Source organism: Pterocles gutturalis, unplaced genomic scaffold (assembly GCF_000699245.1).
Source record: "Pterocles gutturalis isolate BGI_N339 unplaced genomic scaffold, ASM69924v1 scaffold25758, whole genome shotgun sequence".
NCBI classification, from domain to species: Eukaryota; Metazoa; Chordata; class Aves; order Pterocliformes; family Pteroclidae; genus Pterocles; species Pterocles gutturalis.
Genome location: NW_010118799.1, coordinates 25720 through 34951, shown reverse-complemented (window position 1 = coordinate 34951; position 9232 = coordinate 25720). Strand labels below are relative to the sequence as shown.

Genomic DNA, 9232 nt, shown 5'->3' with positions numbered 1-9232 from the left:
TGAACTGGGCTTTTCGGCAAAACAGAGGAAGTTGGGCTGAGGTGTGTATCCAGAGACCCCTCCTTCCTACAGGGTGTCATTTTAGATGATCTGCAACTGACACTGTGAAAAGAACAGGTTAACAGATGAAAGCACAGGCCTCTATCAACAGGGAGAGATGACAGATGTCTGGATGAAAGCTCTCCAGCTGCAGGGAAAGCCAGAAGCCAAGTAAATGTGGTAATAATGCAGGAAGGAAGGACTCCAAGATTCAGGAAGGAGAGAGATTTTGTCCCCTGACCCTCACAACCTTTGCTCCTTGGTTTAAATCCTTGCCGGTCAACAGAAGCAAATCCAAACATCTCCCACAGCCCTCTCTGCAAAGAAGGTTCCTGCTAAAACAGAGCTACGCTGCAAGAGCAGTATACCAGGAAACTCTTCTCTAACAGATTCCAGTTTCTAGAGGTTTTTCCAGTTTGATGTCACCTGGCTTTGGGGACTCAGCTAGGAGCTGCCAGGTCCCCATGACTTAGAGAATAAGTCTAATAATGAGAAAGATTGACATTACCTGTCTGACTCGAGGGTGATGGAGGGAATGTCCAACTTCACCCCCCAGGGAAGATCCTTCGTGTTCCCAGGCTGACCCTTTCTGATCTCGTCTTTATTAGGATCCAGACACTGACTTACATCCAGAGAAGGGCTCTTGTGGGGCTGCAGGAAGAGGGAAGAATGAGATCCTCAGCAGACTTTTATCATTGTAAAGCCTCTCCTCTATCCCAGGCTCTCATCCTGCTGGCACAAAAACACTCTTGATACCTCATGTGCTCTTCCATAGTTCCAGCCACCTGCTATTTGCCCCCGTCCTGTGGAAGGGCAGCCAGAGTAGTTTAATTTCTTGTATAACAACGTGACTAGGAGGAAGTTTATTATTCAAGGTGAAACCCAACTTCTCGTCCCATTCATTCTAGGCAATCATAATAAACAGGAGACTCTGCTGGTGGGACTCCCTGCTGAAGACTCTGGCAATTTCCTGGCAGCCCCTTGCTGTTTCAAAACGCACACAGATTTTCCAAAGACAGAGGGACCATCTTTCCCTTCTTGAGGTCCTTGGGTCTTTCGTGCAAGAACAACTGTACCATCAGCAAGCAGAGGCCTCCAGAGAGGATGGTCTCCTTCAGCAGTTGTTTGTAAAGTTGTAAGTTTGGCCATCTCACCTTTGCTTTTCTGCTTGCCACCAAGCCACAGTCATCCCTCTCAAATCCAACACAACAGCAACTGGGAGGATGAACACGCTGGCCCATGCACAGCCCTGCCTGGGTCCTTTTCTGGCACTAAAAGCCATATTAATTCTCTGAGTCTAAGGGAAGGAGGGAGGGAGAGAGGACCTCCAGAGACAACGTGTGCATGAAGCAAAGCTCTGCACAGCTCTCGACTGGCACCAGGACCCAGCCAGGCTTTGGTGTGTGTGAATCAATGGCCATAACACAAGACCATCGGACAGCGTGGGTTCTCGAGCATGAGGGTCTGCTCTGCCTTACCCGGAGCATGCTGGACATCACTGAATGCAGCAGAAGCAGGCAGTTCAGGGTCCCCTCCTCCAGCTCAGAGAGGTGCAGGTGGTGTAACCTCGCCAGTATCTCCGGGACAGGAATGTTCTGGGCTGGAGCAGAGATGGGGAGGAAGAGTTAAAGATCATTCCTGGAGAAACAGCTGAGAACTGTGGAGTCACAACATCAAGACAAGGTTTTCTGGGTGGATTGTTCTGCACTTTGCCATCAGAAAAGAAAGCTCAGAGAGAATGACAGAGCAGGAACAAAGGTGCTGCTTTACCTTTTATCAGCGTCTGCTGCTGCTGAATAATGTCTTCACAGAGCAGCATGTGCTGCTGCAGTTGCTGGATCACAAAATCCTTCTGGCACAAGAGATTCTCCTTATACAGTGTGTTTGCCTGCAGCTCTGTGTTGCCAAGCTCAAGCTCATGGGCTCTGCAGAGCAGCCGTAGCACCTCCTGCTCCTCCTTGCTGGTGATTTGTCTGGGGAACAACTCCTCCATCTGGGAAGCTTTTTCCTTGGCTTTTGCTAAGCGCTGCTCCAGCTCAGTCTGAAAAAGATAGATAGGGGCTTGGCAAGGCAGTTTGGCTTCTTGGGATAACAAAGGCATCTGAGCAAATCTCTGTTGTGTCCTTCACACTGAGATTAAAGTAACATCTACAGAAATTATTTTGCTTTTTCTGCTAGCAGTCACCAGGTTTCAGTCACAGCAGATCTATCCAGGTGCACAGTCCTTGCCTAGAGGAACTCACAAACATTAATGTTTTCTATCAGAAAAATAATCACCAAAAGTGATTACCAAAATATTGAACAACCACTGAGTGACAAACCCTCAAAATGTCCCTGAAAGGGGAAATGGGAAGAATTAACTCACTTACGGGTGGGCAAACCCATTGGGTGATTTTTCCCTCATCCTGACCACCCTCTGGGCAGAGGCCAGAGCTGTGACCATAGGGGCACCTTCACCCCCTCACCTTCAGGGCCACCATCTCGCGCTGTTCCGCCAGCAGCAGGTTGATCTCCTCTCTTGCCACTGTAACTTCATGAGGTTCAGGTGAATCTATGATATCCACTTCCCCATCTTCCTCCTCTGTGTTTTCATCTTTCTCCTCCTTTGCTGGCTTGTTGTACTTGCGTGCACCCTGAGCCTTCTCTCGTTCCCAGCTGCCAGCAAAAAAAAGAAAGGAACTTCTGGGACATGGTGACATGACTCTAACAATGCATGCAGAGCCCTTCATTGTATCTGTCCAACTTCGTGCATGACAGCAGCAGAACTAATTAGTCCAGGCTGCTCTGGAGCTAGGCAAACCATGCAGAAGAGCACAATTAGCTTCCTCCTGCTTGGAAGTCTATAAAACAGGCTGCCTATGTGATCTTCCCATGGCAAGAACAGTGCTTTTCCCCACCTCATCACAAGTTGTTGCCTATTCACAGGTACTTGTTGAATATCTTTAATGTCCTGAAGACTATTTTAACTACAAATGATCCAAATGCTAAGGGACTATAAAATTTACAGAGGCATTAAGTGGATGACTAGTGATAATGAGAGGGAACTGGCACCTACTTCGAGTTTATCCAGAAGAAAGGGATGATGCTGCTTTCTATGACATGAAATGATGCCCAGATGCAATGCGTCTGGATGGAAAACACTTCACAAAGACAGGGTGACTGGAACGTGGAAGGACCAACAATCCCAGTCTGCACTGCCATCCCATTTTTCCATTAAAGCACAAGTCCAGAATAAGGTCCAAATAGAAGTGAGTTATCTACCATTTATACACTTTTAGACTTGAGCTTAAACTTTATGACAGAGGTAGCTGGTTGCCTTAGGGAGCCACACCAGGCAATTGCACTGCAGTGCAGCACCATGTGCAGGCTGCAGTCTCCTTACAAGCACCAGGAGGGATTAAGCACGAGTTTCTCAATAGCAGAAATCCCCGGTTGCAAATATAGCACCTTCATCTAAGGCTCAGAGTTGCATGGACTTAATCTACCTTAAATCCTTGGGTACATTTTCCAGAGCACCACCTTCCCAAGTTTTTGTCATCATATAGGTAAAACTCAAACCTACACTTGATGTCATCCTTTTGTCATTTTTGTTGGGGGACCGTGGGATATTGGCATTTCTCATGGTGAGTTTGGAGGTCCATGTACACATCATGCGGAAAGCAAGGGAGCTACTCACTCTGTGATTGTTAGGAGGTGCCTGCAGGTATCAATGTGCAGCTCAATGTTGGTGTTTTCCAGCTCCATCAGGCTGCGGTGCATCTCCATTTGCTCCCTGAAAGCCCCCATCAGCTGCACCCGCAAGGCGTTCATGGCTTGGCCAGTCTGTGCCTCAGAGCCTTGGGGCCTCTCTGCTGCAGGAGACATTTCTGATCTGATGTTAGACCAGGTAAACTTCTGCCAAAGCTACTCTGGGACCAAGCCACTCAGTCCATGTGTTACAAGCCATTCATTTATAGGACTCTGCTTCATTCTGCAGTCTCTTGAAGTTAATAATGTGCTTAATAAATCCAATATATCCTTATGACTGTATTACTAGCAATAAATAGATCTTATTGCTACTGCTTTTGCAGTACCGCATTGCAGGGACATCTCTTCCACATTTCCACCAAAGAAAAAGCATTTTTCTGTGCTTGGTATCTAGAAATGACCTTGGGTATTGGTGGCAGAGGTCTATTGTACCTCGTGTCTTGTCTGTCAGAGAACTTGACTATTTTTATTTCATTCCTTGCCAGATTCACTGACAAAAAGAACAATCCCCAGGGCAGAACAATCAATGTTTTAAAACCTTCGCCCTGCCCCCCTCCCTATTTTATTTTTTTAATTAAGTGCAATGAACCATACACCAGAGCGCTGTGTCCTGAAACAGCCTCAGAGCCTGCGGTGACGCAGGCACAAACTCGGTCACCTTGCTGTAAACACAGCAAATGCCACCACTTGATGCCAAAGCTGGGGCAAATTTGTGAAATTTAACAAATTTTAATTTTGGGGAAGATGCTGAGAGGTTGAATGTGTTGTCCAGCATCACACAGCACATCAGAGACAGGCTCCCTTCCAGAGCTTAAAGGGGGCTGCAGGAGAGATGGGGAGGGACTCTTGATCAGGGGGTGCAGCAATACGATGAGGGGTAACAGTTTTAAGCTGAAAGAGGGGAGATTTAGATGAGATATTAGGAAGAAGTGTTTTCCCATGAGGGTGGTGAGGCAGTGGCCCAGGTTGCCCAGAGAAGCTGTGGATGCCCCATCCCTGGAGGGGTTCAAGGCCAGGCTGGATGAGGCTTTGAGCAACCTGGGCTAGTGGGAGGTGTCCCTGCCCATGGGAGGGGGTGGGATGGGAATGGGCTTTAAGGTCCCTTCCAACCCAAACCATTCTGTGATTCTATGATTCTGTGATTCTACCTGCCTCCTCTGCCCATCAGACTCAGTTCTCCACTCTGCCTCTCTACAAGCGTTGCTGAACAGTCTTCTCCCAGCTACATCTCCATGGAGCCCCACCAAGCGCTACCAGAACATGCCCACACAGATCCTCTCCCAGCTCCCTTCCCTGCAGACACCCCAGAACAGCTCTTGCTCCTGGCTCTACCTTGCAGATCCCTGATGTTGGAGCTGATGGCACTTTTCTCCTTCTGGTTTTCAACCCTTGCCTTCAGAAGCTCGATCTCCCTGTGGAGGTCTGCGATGATGTTGGTATATTGGTCGATGTGGTTGGAGGTGTTCTGCAGGTTACATTTTACCTGGTGAGCCAGAATATGCGAGCATTTGTCCCAGAGCCTGTTATTGGTACAATGGCTGCAAACAAAGCTATGCTTCCGTTTGGAGGGGCCCTGAATCCTGTGGTGGGGACTAATTCATTGTCATGAGTGGGGAGACTGGAGATTAGTTGTTTTCCCTAATTCAGAGAAATTCCCAAAAAGTGTCAGAGAAAAGTCAAGGACCATCCCTGTTGTAGATCACTGTTCATCTTTCTTCACCCCACAAGCCTTTCCATTTTATTCCTCCTTTCTGCAGTCCCTCAGCTCCTTTTCCAGGCCCAGCATCCCCACTAGGATATTCCCCATACATTGTCCTTCCAATACCCATCTTCCACCCATCATTCCTTATGTTCTGCACCCAGGTCCTTACCAGGTACATCATCCGCTGCCTTTCCATTATTCTGCTCCCTTGCTTTGATCCTCATATTGCTCTTCTCAACCACAACCCACACAATTTTCTTTCCATCGTTCCCTTCATCTGCTTTTCTTCTCTTCCATCACTGACACCAAGCTTCTATGCTATCCTGCACTGCCCTCTCCTGAAGTTTGTTCTCCCTTCATCCACTACATCTTTTGTTTCCACTTTCCAACCTTTCAATCTCTAACCCCTGCTCCTTTGCGAGCTGTTTGCTCATTTACCTGTGTCTTGATGTTTTTTGCTCGATAGGCATAGATCAAGGTCATTCGAGATTCTTCAAAGGAGGTACTGGCCGGGCTGATGTGTGCAATCATAACAGTCCTGCTGTTGCCCCCTAATGAGTCCTAGAGGGATGAGACGTTGCTGTGGTTAGTATGGACAAGACGGGGTTGCTGCTTGGTGGTACCCACCCTGGCTGGGTACCCCTGAGGTTCATTAAGATTCTGGTGAAGAATCCCAATTAGGAGGGAAGGAAGTGATGGTAAAACACCATTCATTAGGCCTACTCTCCATCAACAGCAAAATCAATAAGTAATTACCTTTCTACAAAGGAAGAATTTTTGCAAGAAAATCACAATTTCCACAAATACGCTGGCAGCTTCTCAGTGCTGCTCACAACAGAAGCCGGCCTTTCTCCTCCCCACCATCCTCTAGAAGACATATCTGTCAGGCAGCGACAGTGGTAGCTCGGCACCAAGGCTCGAGGTGAGGTTCATAAATGAAGTTGTAAAGTATCTATAAACCAAAGAGCATAGCAGAGAGACTGTCTGCCACCTTTCTGGTTTCCTAAGGGTGCAGTGACTTACAACAGCACATAGTCACGTGCAGTCTCCCTCCTGCCCCACAAACATCCAAATTTATTGGCCAATTTCAGCTGAATCTTATAGACGGGATGAAACATTAAAAGACACTGAGTTTATTTAAAAATAACCTGCAAGCTTAGAGATATATGACCCAAATCCATAGGATTTCTTTAATCCTATAGGAGGTCCTTCCTTAACTGCACCGATCACAAGATGACATGCTTGTCAGAGAGACAGCACCATCCCAGTCGAGCCCTGGTTGCTTTGCAAAGTCCGTGGAAGATCCTGGAGGAGCATTCCAGGCTGGATAAAGGCAATGCTCAGAGATATTCACGGATCACCTCTCAAGCACTGTCAGGTTTGGGCAGCGATACCAGCAGCAGATACGCCAAGCTCCTTGCCGACCCACGGTGTACGATACCTTCAGCAGGCGCGTGAGTTTGCTGTCTCGAAAATTGACAAACTGGGCCCGGCTCCCCTGCTTCTTGCTCAAAGCGTTGATGCAGTTGGCCAAAGCCAGCAGTGAGCGGTTGATGTGGGCTCCTTCCTTCATCCGCTTGCCGCGGTTCCGAGTCTGTTGGGAGGGCAGAGGGGGGAGTGGGGACAGACAGACAAAGCACACCCTTCAGAATGGTGGGGTTTCACCTGGGGAAGTTGTGCAGCATGACAGGGGTCAAAGTTTGGATGTCAAGGCAATGCCTTCTGCAAAATCACCCTGAAAGTGTGGGATTAAATCCCACTCTGAGGCACAGAGATACATGTAGGAGCACATTTTTTGGAAAAGATGACTCAGATCTGCCCTTGGTTCTTACGAGACAGCTATTAATGATCTTCTAAAGATTATTTCAGAAGTTAAGATGCATAACGACACCACTCCAGAATTCCTTGTCTCAGCAGAAATACTGGGTATGTAAAATCTCTCTCTTTCAAATCACCTCCCCGAGTTCCGGCGTTTCCTCCTTCCCATAGGAGCCAGCTGCCTTATTTTCCACCCACTAGCATCCCTCTATCGCACTGGTACCAGCTTTCTCTCCGACAGCCCAGCTGATCCCTGCCTAACAGACCTCAGCTTCTCTTCAGATGTGAAATTCACTGCTGCTTTCTCAGACCTGAGAACAGGCTGCACCCAAAAGCTGGTTTACATTCTTCCAATTATACTAGTTGGCCTAGTAAAAGGTATTACCTATATGATCAAACTTTGTTTTTATTTTCTGACTGCCTCAAGTACAAATTCCTGCTCTAAAGCAGCAGGGGAACACCCAGTGCTGGTTTCCCCAGGGATGAGGACAGACCCTGCACAGCGGGCCAGGGAATCATCCTGGTCTCACCAGAAGCTGCCAAGCTCCAGCCATACCTGGGCTGCTCTCTCTGACCCCGCCAAGTCAACCATGAAAAGCTTTCCAATTCGTACTTCCTCGCCGGTTCCCTTCCTTTGGTCTGCATCACTGTCACCTGCAGCACCACGTGTGAGCGGGAGGACATCTTGTTGGCTGCGGTGGGTTCCTGGGTGCGGTGCTTGTTTCCTTTCATTAACAGCTCCATGATCTAAAATGGTGCAGAAAAGCACGGAGAGATGTACAGCTCTGCCCCAGCCATAGCGCAGTGTTGCCCGCAGACCAACCCCCTCACCCAGGGCACAGGCAAACTCTGGTCCCGCTCATGCAAGCAGCGGTTTTGCTGTTGATTTTCCCCAGATCTCCCCCTTTGGCTTGTGACCTTGGAAGTGGGTGTTTGTTGGGTTTGGGGCTGCTTTCCTGGGAGGTGTGTTTATCTCATGTTCAAGGCACATGGAGAAGTGCCCATCAGTGTAGCTCAAGGGGGTTTTGTTATTTCTTCTCCCTCTCCAACTGGTTTGTTGACACAAATGAAAGCACTCTTTTCTTTCCAGAAAAGCAGCGTGAACCCTGGGGAAGCAGAGCTAGCAGAGGTCAGCTGGGGGTTCTATCCTGGTTTCTACCAGTCACACAGCTCCATGACCAGCCCTTTCCATACAATTCATCCCATTAATCCAGGTCCAGGAAGGTCCTGCTACAAAAGGTCCCTGCTATTAAGGCACAGGCAATAGGAAAGTGTCAGGAAATTTTAAAGCCCTGATGTATGAAAGCACAAACCCCTTCCCTTTCCCTTCGCTGTGATCCGTAGCCCAAGGTACCTCCTGAGCATTTGTAGTGGAGACTTCCGTGATTCCTGCTATCTGGATGTTGCCTCTGGGGTCCTCCCTCAGGTCTAAGAACCCCGAGGATGGGTTCAGGAGGTCATGGATCACTTCGTTATAGATCTGAGGGTAAGAAACAAGACTACCATCAGAGCCTTAGATCTGCAAAGAGAGTTGAGTTGATCCTGTACTACTTTGGGGTGGAAAGGCAGAAGGGAAGATTCAAACTGTGCAACCCAAGGGGAGTGCCGCGCGATGGACGGGCTTGGACACCCCAATTCCCATTACACCTGCTCCCAGCGGCTTGCTGAGCTCCCGCAGAGCCTGGATCCAAGGCAACGCAAACACTTCACCTCCAGGTAGGACATGGAGACTCTGTAATCCATCTCCTCGGCAGTGGCTTCAAGGGCCTTAAAGAGGTCATCAAAAGTGCGGATGTAAATCCCCGGTTCACAGTCCGTCCCCAGCATTGTGTAGGTTTTTCCTGCACCTGTTAAAGATACAAAGAAGAGTAGCGAAGACCCACTTCCATGTGAGCAAGTTTCCACAACCAGTAAAGCCTGGTTTCC

At 48.4% G+C, this 9232-nt stretch overlaps 1 protein-coding gene across 1 annotated transcript in view; it reads right to left on the bottom strand.

The window, feature by feature from the left end:
• Positions 1 to 9232, bottom strand: part of KIF19 (kinesin family member 19) — an 18408-nt gene that overhangs the window by 2859 nt on the left and 6317 nt on the right. The window contains 11 exon segments of the mRNA XM_010076369.1: positions 1518 to 1639; positions 1810 to 2080; positions 2505 to 2694; positions 3716 to 3890; positions 5119 to 5269; positions 5927 to 6049; positions 6930 to 7082; positions 7863 to 7939; positions 7942 to 8053; positions 8661 to 8786; positions 9017 to 9153. Of these exon segments, the coding sequence (XP_010074671.1) occupies positions 1518 to 1639; positions 1810 to 2080; positions 2505 to 2694; positions 3716 to 3890; positions 5119 to 5269; positions 5927 to 6049; positions 6930 to 7082; positions 7863 to 7939; positions 7942 to 8053; positions 8661 to 8786; positions 9017 to 9153 (1637 nt within the window).